Here is a 15,493-nt window from a genome sequence, read left to right as displayed (position 1 = left end):
ATAATTGTGAAAATGGTGTATTACATTTCTGATGACGTTGCCAGCTGTATATATGTGAACTGTTCCAACAGCATGGTACAAAATGGATGGGCAAATGAACTATTGTAATGAGGATAGAGGTATTAAAAATTTAAACTAAGACTTAAACATCCAGTATGGTGCATAGTGTGCTGGTGCTGCTACTGCTACTACTACTACTACTACTACTACTACTACTATTAAATAATTTGCAAATTTGTATGTATTTGAGTGCAAGAGCTCCTCGAAATCAGTTGTTTGGATGATATATTATGACATCATATTTCTCTGTATACTTTGATCAAAATCATTTCAAATCTATTCTCCATTTCTTTTATACAATATTCTTTAGTAACATGTTGACAGCAGATGTTGAATTCAAAATACTTTGAATGAACGAACAGATTCCACATAATGGTAACATTTTGTCTATATCCCACATTTTATCTTCAAGGCAGGCTTTTTTGACACATTCAGTGGTGCATACTGCTGTGCTAATGCTCACACCATTATTGTGTGCACCAGTCCTCCAGTTCTACCATGGCTGAATGTGATATATTCTTGAGCTGAAAGCCAAAGCAATAAAACTTTTGACAAACCTGCTTCTCAGTTTAGCAGTAGCTTTTTATTTGTGGGTGTCGAGGTTTTTACCCTTGCTTTGAAGTTGGTTTTCATCAAATGCTACATGCAAATGTGTTGTGACAAAAAATTGGCCATAGCCAACATAAATCTGATAACAAGAATTCCAAGGTGCAAAATAAATAATGGAAGGAATAAAGGTAATACCTTATCATATTATTGATGGATATAAGGTGGTCTACATACACTTAAACAAGACTGAACATATTCCCAAGCTTTCAGGTAACATCCTCATTCAAAGCTACCTAATACAGAACACTCTCTCTCTCTCTCTCTCTCTCTCTACCAGCCAACTACATTTTACCATTGAAACACAGGTACAATGTATTTGTTGAGGACATTGTAGCCATGTAACTGTGTCGTCTTGTATTAGTTAGTCGTGAAATTGTTTGAAAGCTTAGCATTGTTTTATGATTTGTTTGTGTGCCTAACTACAGCTCCACATTTCAGCTGTAGACCAAGTTGATAGTTTATTCATTTCATTGTTCGAATGTAATAGAATTTATTATAACAAGTTAGTGGTTTTCCTGTTAAGACATACTAAAGTTTTTTAATACTGTAATTCATGTGACAAGCCATATCTCCAAGTATGATCTTAAATCAGCATTCTTCTTTGTGAAGAAATTTTTCCATATTTTGGTACTGAACTCTGTTCTGTTTAACATACCAAGGTGAACCAAACAAATGCAAACATAGTCCCATTCTTGACATGTAATAGACTGTTCATGTAAACAAATGTGTGGTACATCTTTCACATCTCAGCCATTACTACTGGGCAACTGGATCATGTTGTGGTGGTTTCTAGTTCTGTAGCTGCATGTTTGGTGGAGTTCGTGGTTTCTAGTTCTATAGCTGCATATTTAGTAATTATGGAGATTCTTGTGCCTAATTCAGAATCAGCAATGATTCAGATCACTTATAGGTGCAAGTGGGGTGTCAGATTTCTATTTTACTAGATAAAAAGGGAGGGAAAAAAAAGATAATGAGTTCATTTCAGCTGTATAAAGTGAGGTTGTATTTACTGCACAACAGTTATGTATAGTGTGACATGCCAATAACATTTGGTCTGAAGTTTCCAATTTAAATTTTCAAACGTCCTTTGTAATTTACATTACAGACAATTATGGATTATTTCATACCCTGTGAAAATTACTATTGGGATTCAACAATATGTATCCCTCAATCAAAGTAAGTGACTGACAGGCATGGAGGGGACTATGTTGATGATTTGATTGAAGCAACACTGAAAGTTGTGTGTTTTTATTCTGGATATTTTGACATGATCCCTGTTACTATGCACAGTTTGGTGGTAATAACCGTATCATTACCGTGCACTATCACAATTAGTTCCATAAGTTCTGTCACATAAATAAATAAACACTGTGTACAGAGACAGTAGCAAACAACTGAAATGAGAACTGCAACTGTTATGTTACTGGCTGCAAGTGTCACCTGCAACTGACAGTAGTAACTGATTCTTGAGATACTATAACATATGACTATAGTGAAAGAACATTCTCTGGTTAATTGCTGTTATGGTAGTGTCATGCAAACAGACAGCTGTCAATCGATTTGTTATTCTGATTCAGCTGTAGGAGAACACATCAGGAAATGTTACACTGCAGCATCAAATAGCTGCATATTAAATTCTGCACTTAAAATGAGCTGAAGTAGAAGGCTGTTTCAGAGAAGCCTTATGATAGCACCGCCTAATAGTTGTACTCCATGCTGGTGGTCACTATCTCATTGGTGTAATTATAAGTATCCAATCAGATATTGGTGCACCATTTTATGTTAAGGACATGAACCTTGGAGTCCTCAAAGTCAGTGTAAATTTATATACATCACAAATGTTTTACCTATCAATCTAAGTTTGGTTCACCTTGAATTGTGAATTATAGTTAAGAAAGAGGGGGTATTTGAAAATAAAATGGTGTTAAAATAAAATGATATTTAAAAAGGAAGAGTTATTGTGTGCTGAGCATTAACATGACATTCATTTCTGACACAGCCGCCCCACTGGCTCGTTCCTCGAGAATGAGCTCTCCAGAGTCTCCACAGGGTTTCCACACACCTGTGGATGATGAACTGCCACCTCTCACACCTCGTGCAGGCTCCCTTCTGCAGGCACCAACCCCCAGTTCTGCAATAATGACTGTTTCACTCGATGGTTATCTTGAGCCCCAGCGTATGTCATTTGGGTCTCCCCCGACATCAGAACTACTTCCCCGTGCACCTTCCCTTGATGATAGTTTCCCAGTGTTTTCTCCTCCACCGTATGGGACAGTTGTAAGGCGTCGTTCGAGCCGAAGGCAGTCAAGCATTGGCCCTCCGTGGATGCCCAACCTGACAACTCCACGGCAGTCTGTGTGCCTGTCATCGCCGCAGTCCCATCACGCATGTAATGTGAACCATTAATTACCTGATACCATTTTGGTGTAAATATCACAAATGCTTGCTTTCATCGTAGTTGTCTACTCTCGCTACATGAGGTAGCGGGAACTACTGATATTTTATCTCCTCTCAAGAAATACCACAGTGAACCATGCACAATATATATAGTTAGAATTTAGTTCATTCTGCAGCACTAAATGACTGCTTTTGTGAGCATGAAACATGTACATAGCATTGTAGCTGTATTAATCTCTTCCTTCTACACAGATTAATCATCATCATGTTTTGTATTGAGTGTTCTCTTTTTTACCACATTGGAATGAATGTCAATAGCCACAGAGATACCATTACTTTGTCATCATATAGGTAAACAGTACATGAAGACTAATGCAGCATAAGACAGAACATGACAGCAAATTTATCAGTAGAAGAAATAGAGTGAAAATAAAACAAGAGATCAAGATAATATCATATCAGTGATTAGTCTAAGTGAACATGATCAGACATCAATGAATGCCAATCATATGTTTGGGCAACTTACTGTAAATTACTATTTAACTTTCATTAAGTGGTATTCCTAAGCTAAGATTTTCTCAGGTATTGTACTTTACCAAGTGGTGACATTTCTGTTGTTTAGCTTTGGGAAGCATGTGGTATGTTAGGCTTGGCAGTGAGCTCAATTTTCTGTTACCCAGATGGAAGATAAATGTTGCACCTCTGCACCAAGTTCTTCCTCCTTTAGTGTTCCACAGTGCAATAGTAGTTCATTGATAGAAAAGAGATAGATTCTGTTTATGCTTCAAAGAAGAAAAGGATCATTTCTTCTCCCTGTGTTTCATTCAAACTAGGCTACTATTGTTCATAAGTCATGAATGACAACCAGCAATATAGAATACTGTTGTGTGAGAGTTGAGTTCTCAACTTGAGAACTCAACTCAGTTGAGATCTGATATTGAGGATGAAGCTTATAGTGTCAACTACAAACCACTGGAAAATCATTAATGTGCTGAAAGTAAATTGGGCAATGGAAGTTTGTTTTGATATTTGTACCATGATAATATTTTCAAAAATGTTGTATGCTGATTAACATTTGGTTTGAGTGACATGACATTGATGAAAAGTGCATCAATTATGTTTAATTAATTAGTTGTGACACTTATATTAGCACATGGAAACAATCTTGAACAACAAACTGACAATGATTTTACAGTGGATGGTGCAGGTACTATGTTGGTCCAAATTCCAAGCTACTGATCCTCCTGAAAATGAAATTAAGTCCAGTCTCTTTTGCTCTGACTGTGATACAGTATTAACTTGTAACAGAAGCTTCAAGAAGTGGAGAGCACTTATTAAAACCAATATGCCAATTAATAGCATATAATTTTATAGCAAACTAAATATGCAAAAGAGAAATAAGAATAATAGCAGCATGATGAGTGTTTACAGCCTTATTAACTGAATGAGTCTAGTAGGGTGTAAAGTCTGAACCATCAATATTGTGGAGATAATCAGCTATTCAAAATTTCACATTCTAGAATTTATGGATCGGAGCATGGAATGTCAGATCCCTTAACTGGGCAGGTAGGTTAGAAAATTTAAAAAGGGAAATGGATAGGTTAAAGTTAGTTATAGTGGGAATTAGTGAAGTTCACTGGCAGGAGGAACAAGACTTCTGGTCAGGTGACTACAGGATTATAAATACAAAATCAAATAGGGGTAATGCAGGAGTAGGTTGAATAATGAATAGGAAAATAGGAATGCGGGTAAGCTACTACAAACAGCATGTTGTTGTTGTTGTTGTCTTCAGTCCTGAGACTGGTTTGATGCAGCTCTCCATGCTACTCTATCCTGTGCAAGCTGCTTCATCTCCCAGTACCTACTGCAACCTACATCCTTCTGAATCTGCTTAGTGTACTCATCTCTCGGTCTCCCTCTACGATTTTTACCCTCCACGCTGCCCTCCAATGCTAAATTTGTGATCCCTTGATGCCTCAAAACATGTCCTACCAACCGATCCCTTCTTCTAGTCAAGTTGTGCCACAAACTTCTCTTCTCCCCAATCCTATTCAATACCTCCTCATTAGTTACGTGATCTATCCACCTTATCTTCAGTATTCTTCTGTAGCACCACATTTCGAAAGCTTCTATTCTCTTCTTGTCCAAACTAGTTATCGTCCATGTTTCACTTCCATACATGGCTACACTCCAAACAAATACTTTCAGAAACGACTTCCTGATACATAAATCTATATTCGATGTTAACAAATTTCTCTTCTTCAGAAACGCTTTCCTTGCCATTGCCAGTCTACATTTTATATCCTCTCTACTTCGACCATCATCAGTTATTTTACTTCCTAAATAGCAAAACTCCTTTACTACTTTAAGTGTCTCATTTCCTAATCTAATTCCCTCAGCATCACCCGATTTAATTTGACTACATTCCATTATCCTCGTTTTGCTTTTGTTAATGTTCATCTTATATCCTCCTTTCAAGACACTGTCCATTCCGTTCAACTGCTCTTCGAAGTCCTTTGCTGTCTCTGACAGAATTACAATGTCATCGGCGAACCTCAAAGTTTTTACTTCGTCTCCATGAATTTTAATACCTACTCCAAATTTTTCTTTTGTTTCCTTTACTGCTTGCTCAATATACAGATTGAATAACATCGGGGAGAGGCAACAACCCTGTCTCACTCCTTTCCCAACCACTGCTTCCCTTTCATGCCCCTCGACTCTTATGACTGCCATCTGGTTTCTGTACAAATTATAAATAGCCTTTCGCTCCCTGTATTTTACCCCTGCCACCTTTAGAATTTGAAAAAGGGTATTCCAGTCAACATTGTCAAAAGCTTTCTCTAAGTCTACAAATGCTAGAAACGTAGGTTTGCCTTTTCTTAATCTTTCTTCTAAGATAAGTCGTAAGGTCAGTATTGCCTCACGTGTTCCAACATTTCGACGGAATCCAAACTGATCCTCCCCGAGGTCTGCATCTACCAGTTTCTCCATTCGTCTGTAAAGAATTCGCGTTAGTATTTTGCAGCCGTGGCTTATTAAACTGATAGTTCGGTAATTTTCACATCTGTCAGCACCTGCTTTCTTTGGGATTGGAATTATTATATTCTTCTTGAAGTCTGAGGGTATTTCGCCTGTCTCATACATCTTGCTCACCAGCTGGTAGAGTTTTGTCAGTAGGTCTAATGGAATGTTGTCTACTCCGGGGGCCTTGTTTCGACTCAGGTCTTTCAGTGCTTTGTCAAACTCTTCATGCAGTATCGTATCTCCCATTTCGTCTTCATCTACATCCTCTTCCATTTCCATAATATTGTCCTCAAGTTCATCGCCCTTGTATAAACCTTCTATATACTCCTTCCACCTTTCTGCCTTCCCTTCTTTGCTTAGAACTGGGCTGCCATCTGAGCTCTTGATATTCATACACGTGGTTCTCTTCTCCCAAAGGTCTCTTTAATTTTCCTGTAGGCAGTATCTATCTTACCCCTAGTGAGATAAGCTTCTACATCCTTACATTTGTCCTCTAGCCATCCCTGTTTAGCCATTTTGCACTTCCTGTCGATCTCATTTTTGAGACGTTTGTATTCCTTTTTGCCTGCTTCATTTACTGCATTTTTATATTTTCTCCTTTCATCAATTAAATTCAATATTTCTTCTGTTACCCAAGGATTTCTAGAAGCCCTCGTCTTTGTACCTACTTTATCCTCTGCTGCCTTCACTACTTCATCCCTCAAAGCTACCCATTCTTCTTCTACTATATTTCTTTCCCCCATTCCTGTCAATTGCTCCCTTATGCTCTCCCTTAAACTATGTACAACCTCGGTTTCTTTCAGTTTATCCAGGTCATATCTCCTTAAGTCCCCACCTTTTTGCAGTTTCTTCAGTTTTAATCTACAGGTCATAACCAATAGATTGTGGTCAGAGTCCACATCTGCCCCTGGAAATGTCTTACAACTTAAAACCTGGTTCCTAAATCTCTGTCTTACCATTATATAATCTATCTGATACCGTTTAGTATCTCCAGGGTTCTTCCACGTATACAACCTTCTTTCATGATTCTTAAACCAAGTGTTAGCTATGATTAAGTTGTGCTCTGTGCAAAATTCTACCAGGCGGCTTCCTCTTTCATTTCTTAGCCCCAATCCATATTCACCTACTATTTTTCCTTCTCTCCCTTTTCCTACACTCGAATTCCAGTCACCCATTACTATTAAATTTTCGTCTCCCTTCACTATCTGAATAATTTCTTTTATTTCATCGTACATTTCTTCAATTTCTTCATCATCTGCAGAGCTAGTTGGCATATAAACTTGTACTACTGTAGTAGGTGTGGGCTTCGTATCTATCTTGGCCACAATAATGCGTTCACTATGCTGTTTGTAGTAGCTTACCCGCATTCCTATTTTCCTATTCATTATTAAACCTACTCCTGCATTACCCCTATTTGATTTTGTGTTTATAACAGTAAATGAAGCAGGCAAAAAGGAATACAAACGTCTCAAAAATGAGATCGACAGGAAGTGCAAAATGGCTAAACAGGGATGGCTAGAGGACAAATGTAAGGATGTAGAGGCTTATCTCATTAGGGGTAAGATAGATAATGCCTACATGAAAATTAAAGAGACCTTTGGAGATAAAAGAACCACTTGTATGAATATCAAGAGCTCAGATGGAAACCCAGTTCTAAGCAAAGAAGGGAAAGCAGAAAGGTGGAAGGAGTATATAGAGGGTCTATACAAGGGCGTTGTACTTGAGGACAATATTACGGAAATGGAAGAGGAGTAGATGAAGATGAAATGGGAGATACGATACTGCGTGAAGAGTTTGACAGAGCACTGAAAGACCTCAGTCGAAACAAGGCCCCCGGAGTAGACAACATTCCATTGGAACTACTGACGGCCTTGGGAGAGCAAGTCCTGACAAAACTCTACCATCTGGTGAGCAAGATGTATGAGGCAGACGAAATACCCTCAGACTTCAAGAAGAATATAATAATTCCAATCCCAAAGAAATCAGGTGTTGACAGATGTGAAAATTACTGAACTATCAGTTTAATAAGTCACAGCTGCAAAATACTAACGCGAATTCTTTACAGGCGAATGGAAAAACCGATAGAAGCCGACCTCGAGGAAGATCAGTTTGGATTCCGTAGAAATGTTGGAACATGTGAGGCAAAACTGATCCTACAACTTATCTTAGAAGATAGATTAAGGAAGGGCAAACCTACATTTTTAGCATTTGTAGACTTAGAGAAAGCTTTTTACAATGTTGACTGGAATACTCTCTTTCAAATTCTGAAGGTGGCAGGGGTAAAATACAGGGAGTGAAAGGCTATTTACAATTTGTACAGAAACCAGATGGCAGTTATAAGAGTCGAGGGGCATGAAAGGGAAGCAGTGGTTGGGAAGGGAGTGAGACAGGGTTGTAGCCTATCCCCGATGTTATTCAATCTGTATATTGAGCAAGCAGTGAAGGAAACAAAAGAAAAATTTGGAGTAGGTATTAATATCCATGGAGAAGATATAAAAAGTTTGAGGTTTGCCGATGACATCGTAATTCTGTCAGAGACAGCAAAGGACTTGGAAGAGCAGTTGAATGGAATGGATAGTGTCTTGAAAGGAGGATATAAGATGAACATCGACAAAAAGCAAAACGAGGATAATGGAATGTAGTCGAAAGTCGGGTGATGCTGAGGGAATTAGACTAGGAAATGAGACACTTAAAGTAGTAAAGGAGTTTTGCTATTTGGGGAGCAAAATAAATGATGATGGTCAAAGTAGAGAGGATATAAAATGTAGACTGGCAACGAGAAGGAAAGCGTTTCTGAAGAAGAGAAATTTGTTAATATCGAGTATAGATTTAAGTGTCAGGAAGTCATTTCTGAAAGTATTTGTATGGAGTGTAGCCATGTATGGAAGTGAAACATGGACGATAAATAGTTTAGACAAGAAGAGAATAGAAGCTTTCGAAATGTGGTGCTACAGAAGAATGCTGAAGATCAGATGGGTAGATCACATAACTAATGAGGAAGCATTGAATAGGATTGGGGAGAAGAGAATTTTGTGGCACAACTTGACCAGAAGAAGGGATCGGTTGATAGTACATGTTCTGAGGCATGAGGGATCACCAATTTAGTACTGGAGGGCAGCATGGAGGGTAAAAATCGTGGAGGGAGACAAAGAGATGACTACACTGAGTAGATTCAGAAGGATGTAGGTTGCAGTAGGTACTGGGAGATGAAGAAGCTTGCACAGGATAGAGTAGCATGGAGAGCTGCATCAAACCAGTCTCAGGACTGAAGAGCTCAACAACAACAACAACAGAATTTCATTCCATTGTCCTTCAGATATTTGTTCTTGTAACTTACTTTACTAAGGAATGAATTGGTGCATCACTCTCGTAACTGTCACTACTGAATTTCTTCCTTTTCCTTTCTCTAAGTAAACTTTTTTTACTAAGTAAGAAATTATCAGTTCTGTGTTACTGCAGTACTCTATCATTCTCTCACATTTCAACTTTGTGTCTTCGTCTGAAATCACACTTTCTTTCATCTGTTTATAGTTGTGTATGGTTTGGGCTCTGGTTTGTCTCTCTCTCAGCTGCAAACTTCCACATGGGAAAAATATATTAAAAGCGAAGATTCCAAGACTTACCAAGCGGGAAAGCCCCGGCAGACAGGCACAATGAACACAACACACACATAGAATTAATAACTTTCGCAACCAGTGGTTTAAAGGCTGCTTGTGTCTGTGTATGTGGGGATGGATATGAGTGTGTGTGCGAGTGTTCACCTGTCCTTTTTCCCCCTAAGGGAAGTCTTTCCACTCCCGGGATTGGAATGACTCCTTACCCTCTCCCTTAAAACCCACATCCTTTCGTCTTTCCCTCTCCTTCCCTCTTTCCTGAAGAAGCAACCATCGGTTGCGAAAGCTAGTAATTCTGTGTGTGTGTTTGTGTGTGTTGTGTTCATTGTGCCTGCCTGTCGGTGCTTTCCCGCTTGGTAAGTCTTGGAATCTTTGTTTTTAATATGTATGCTTGTGTCTGTGTATGTGCGGATGGATATGTGTGCGTGCGCGTGTGCGTGTGTGTGTGAGTATACACCTGTCCTTTTTTCCTCCTGAGGTAAGTCTTACCGCTCCCGGGATTGGAATGACTCCTTAACCTCTCCCTTAAAACCCACATCCTTTCATCTTTCTCTTTCCTTCCCTCTTTCCTGGAAAAGCAACCGTTGGTTGCGAAAGCTTGAATTTTGTGTGTATGTTTGTGTTTGTTCGTATGTTTGTGTTTGTTCATGTGTCTATCGACCTGCCAGCGCTTTTGTTTGGTAAGTCACATCATCGTTGTTTTTAGATATATTTTTCCCGCGTGGAATGTTTCCCTCTATTATATATATATAAAACATAGATGATGTGACTTACCAAACGAAAGCGCTGGCAGGTCGATAGACACACAAACAAACACAAAATTCAAGCTTTCGCAACAAACGGTTGCTTTATAAGGAAAGGGGGAAGGAGAGGGAAAGACAAAAGGATGTGGGTTTTAAGGGAGAGGGAAAGGAGTCCTTCCAATCCTGGGAGCGGAAAGACTTACCTTAGGGAGGAAAAAAGGACAGGTATACACTCGCATGCGTGCGCGCGCGCGCGCGCACACACACACACAACACACACACAACACACACACACACACACACACACACACACACACACACATCCATCTGCACATACACAGTTGTGTTCTTAGGAACTAGTCTGCATTCTCTGTTTTCTTGATAGTTATGCATACTGTAAGGGGGATTGATGCAGAAAGTTGAAAAGGATTGGCAGAACCCAGGTTCTGAAGGTATGCAGCTGCTTCACAGACAAGGGTAGTTAAAATGTACTGCTTTTCTTTCTTTAATTTTTTGGTGTAGTTCTTCATTCATTGTAAAATATTTTACTTGTCTGAAAATAGCAACAATCTGGAAGAATGATATTCACATTTGTGTATAAGTAGTATGAGCTAGATTTCATGTTACAAAGTCAATCTGTAAATTATGAAGTGGCCTAAAGTTGTAGATAACAACTTTAAGTGTTTTGTATCATGTATCAGGTTGTTTTATGTGCCATCTATGAATCAACTCAAACTGACAATAATTTTTCCTTATTTTGTTTTGAAATTGCCCAGCTATTTGTTTGTTTCATATCAGTCCTGTGCCATTTGTAGTTTCTATGTTAATTCCAACATTTAATATCAAAACACTTGTTTCACTCTCAAAAGAATGATCTGACCATCTTGCAGTTGCTGTAGTTGCTGTGGACTAGATTATTAGATATTACTGGATGTACGATATATTTATGAAAGTTTTGTATATCTGGAGAAGTCCTTTCAGTGTAATTTTTACTATTTATGCATGAGGGCTTCTAAAATATTGTGGGAGTTATTCTGTTATGAAAGGGATTGAATGCGTTATCCTTGGTTGATGACTTTGTTGTGTTACATCCCTATGGGCCATCTCAGTTTTTGTATTTTATATTTTCTGTGTTGTTTTCAAATTTAGAATTTTTGCACATTGATTGCATCAAAGTAACTTTTATCCATTTAGTTCTCTTTAAGTTTATGATCAGGTGAAACATCAGAAAACCAGTTGTGTTGTTGATTAATAATTTCATTGTTTTAGTTAATCTAATCAAATCTCATTAGTTCTTATAATTTCTTCTCAAACTTTATTTGGTTAATGTTTCTGTTTCTGTTTTGTTTTACTTTTTATTGTTTTTATCTCTAGAGGGTGAACTCGGGCGACAGCGCAGCCGTGCATTGTCTAAACGTGCTGGTAATATTGTCTGAAACATTACTGGCATTCGTGTGCTTGTTATGGGGTTGGTTATGGATTGTTATAACATATTTAAATATTTTGTTTTCACTAACCAGATGGTGCCAATTAGAAAGAGGGGAAGTTTGCCATGTGGAGAGGAATATATTACATCTGTGTAAACCTTATATAATGTACATATGTTGCATGCCTATTTCAGATACTGAATTTACTACATAAAACTATACAACTTGTACATACAGGTAGTATTATTTCTCTAGAAGAAACATTTAATAGGTGTAAGAAATTGCATTGAAATTAATACTATTTGTCATTTTGTTGTTCAGTACAGAACAGATAGAGACTGTATATATTAGTGCTGTATTCCAGTACAGTTATGGTAAAATTGAAAAAAAAGGTGTTGGATCAGAATATCTCCTCACTACTTATTTGGCTGCTAATAGCAACAGTCCACATTAGCAGCCAAATAAGGGGTGAAAAGAATTCTCAGTATTTATACAGTGGTCACAGTACTCATGTGAGACATATGTGACAACTTAAAGAAGCTGTTACAAATTTCTGATTGTAATTTTAGCTTTACCTGATATGATTCATTAATTGAGTGGATTTATTCTATCAGTTTCTATTTCTTTCTAGAATAATTTGATTTTGTAGTTAGTATTTATTTGAAATCAATAGAATTTTTCTGAAACTTAATCAGTATGAACAAAATTTTGTGTACCATTAGAACCTGCCATCTTATTTCAGTTTCAATAAAGTGTACATTCTTTGTACAGTTTGTCTTCTGAGTCACTCAGGTGAAATGTGGAAAGAAAAGTTGCCCATAAAACTGATTACAATGATTATGAAGATAGATTGCTACTCATCATACAGAGGAGATGTTGAGTTGTAGACAGGCACAGCAGAAAAACTGCTTTGAGCTTTCGACCGAAGGCTTTCTTCCAAAGTGGAAAACACGCACACATTCACACAAGCACTGAGGAGGCTGAGGTCAGGAGGGGGAGGGGTAGCAGGTTAGGGGTGGTGGATGGTATCCATTGCCCTCACTGCCCCAGCCACCTCCACCATCCACGGATTGCTGTTCCATTAGGCACAGTTGCTATATGCAGTCCAGCCACAGTGACCAGAGACAGTGGTTGTGTGTGTGAGCTGTTCTGTGGTGAAAATATGTACACATACACCAAACAAGAAAGTGATGGTGTGCTGATAGACACAATAATAAACATACTGTCTGTGATTTACCAACTGACATGCCTACACTGTGAAGCCTTCTATGTGGGAATGAGCAGTAACAAACTGTTCATTCACATGAACAGACACAAGCAGACAGTGTTTGTTGGTAATGAGGATCACACTGTGACTAAAAATGCCTTGGTGCACGGCCAGCACATCTTGGCACAGTGTTACACCGTCTGGGTTATCTGGATACTTCCCACTGACACCAACCTATCAGAACTCGGGAGATGGGAACTTGCCCTTCAGTATATCCTCCGCTAATTTCAAGTTGCCGCTTCTCGTACCTCACCTGTCATTCAACAACATCTTTGCCTCTGTACTTCCACCTTGACTGACATATCTGCCCAACCTCTTTGCATTTACATATGTCTACCTGTGTCTGTATATGTGTGTCTGTATATGTATATGTATATGTATGTGTGTGTGTGTGTGTGTGTGTGTGTGTGTGTGTGTGTGTGTGTGTGTGTGTGTGTGTGTGTGTGTGTGTGTGTGTGGGCGCGCGCGCGAACATGAGAGTGTCTACCTCTCCTTTTTCCCCCCTAAGGTAAGTCTTTCCACTCCCGGGATTGCAATGACTCCTGAGCATGGTGGCCTATTTTCACTGTGTTAGCATGGGATCCATGCTCTGGTCCATGTGGTGCATTCTTTCTGAATATAGGACCATATGAAACGTTCTTTTCACCTGACGTACAGCAGGTCATACCACACACTGTGCGAGAGTGTAGATGAGATCGAAGATTTATCTGCGAAAATGTTTCGGGACAGCTGGTCATACTTGGTTGCATAACACATCATGCCAGACTGTTTTGGGAAGTCAGGGAAGTTGTGTTGCTCAAGTTTGCGGCCTGTGTCTGGGTCATGAAGGAGATTCTGTAAGTCTCCATCTGAGTCTTGCGCCTTGTCGATCTAGTTGTAATCAGCAGAGGAAGATGTGATGCATGACAAATTGTCTACAGGAATATTGTCAGTGCCTTTTACGTAGTTCACGTGGGTTGTAAACTGGGAAATGAAGTCAAGGTATCAAAAATGCCTGGGGGAGGGGTCTTCAGATGGGTTGCATAAACTGTCAGCTAGGGGATAGTGATGCATGTAAACAATAAGATGTCTGCTCTCTATCTCATATTGAAAGTAGCAGATGGCCTCATAGATGGTGTGTAGCTTACAGTCAAAGGTTAACCACTTATGCTGCATGTCTGAAAGCTTACGAGGGAAAACCCACAGAGGCTGGGGAATGCTGACTACCGCCTGTTGTAATGTGGCACCAATAGAATGTCACTCGCATCCACTGTTATAGTAAGGTGGGTTCAGGAGATGGAAAAGAAAGTGTAGTCATGTGCAGTAAGTCACCCTTGATTTTATAAAAGGTAGGATGTGTCACTTGAGATGGCATTTCCCCACAGTATTCTTCCTGCACAGGACTTTGGTCGGGGGAAGGAGAGTCTCAGCTGTGTGTGGGATGTGTCTCCTGTAGAAAACCTACGTAACTGTTGGTAGATAGATCCAGAGGGTGCAGTCAGGCATCGGTGTAGGATCACTCTGCAGCTGTGGGCATCACTGAAATGAGGACAGCAAGTTGCCTCCTAGGGTTTCTTCATGCATGACTACTTGTAGTTGCTGTTCTAGGAAGCTTTAGAGGTGCTGTAACAGCCAAGCCTTAGTCGTCTCATATTTTTTGTGAGTCGGTGATGCCAGGAATAGGTCACTGATTATGCCCAGCTCACATAGAGTGAGCCATACTGCCGGAAGGTCGGTATGGAATGGGGGCAGCTGAAAACAAGGCTGTATGGTGTACAGACTGTCTGTGGCTTTTACATGTGTGACTGTCCAGAGCATGGTGTTGACCAACATGGCCGGCATGGGAGCAACGGAGCATATAGTATTATGCGGTTGTAGCATCTTGTGGAAGCGCCTGTCTGGTAGTAATGCAGAAGCATGCAACGCAGACAGTGCAGGCGTCATGTTATATGGAGCATAGACCTTGGGTAACATACTGTACTGATGAGGTGGTCACACAAATGAGTATTGTGTGGCTCAAAAACCGACATGGCTTGCTTGGTATTTGTAATGCTCAGTCCATCAAACAGATGCATCCTGTCTCTGTGAGTGGTGTATAAGAGGCCAAAAGTATAACATGGCTGACGTGGATGAGATGTCGGACAGGGGTTGGCACAACGTAGATGGAACCAGAAGCAGTGGATGCTGCAAAATTTCATGCCTGCACAGCTTGTTAGCACTGTACACAGAATGCATCTAAGACCTGTGAGATGTGAAGTGTGTGGTGGTAGTTGGGTTAAACATAGTATGTGGTGCAGGAGGTGTATAGTGCTCCATGGTGACATAGTGACTATACGTCACCTCTGACTGACAAAATAAACATCACTGCCATAA

The 15,493-nt window shown here is 39.5% G+C and overlaps 1 protein-coding gene across 11 annotated transcripts in view; it reads left to right on the top strand.

Moving 5' to 3' along the window:
• Positions 1 to 15,493, top strand: part of LOC126272844 (piezo-type mechanosensitive ion channel component) — a 651,486-nt gene that overhangs the window by 379,127 nt on the left and 256,866 nt on the right. For 6 of the 11 annotated variants that reach the window (XM_049976053.1, XM_049976051.1, XM_049976050.1 and 3 more), the window contains one exon: positions 11,822 to 11,869. The exons of the other annotated variants lie outside the window; for them this stretch is intronic. In XM_049976053.1, the coding sequence (XP_049832010.1) occupies positions 11,822 to 11,869 (48 nt within the window). The remainder of the gene's footprint in view (positions 1 to 11,821; positions 11,870 to 15,493) is intronic. 11 annotated transcript variants of the gene reach the window in all.

Source organism: Schistocerca gregaria, chromosome 5 (genome assembly GCF_023897955.1).
Source record: "Schistocerca gregaria isolate iqSchGreg1 chromosome 5, iqSchGreg1.2, whole genome shotgun sequence".
NCBI lineage: Eukaryota > Metazoa > Arthropoda > Insecta > Orthoptera > Acrididae > Schistocerca > Schistocerca gregaria.
The sequence above is the reverse complement of the archived record's forward strand: the minus strand, read 5'-3'. Positions and strand labels throughout refer to the sequence as shown.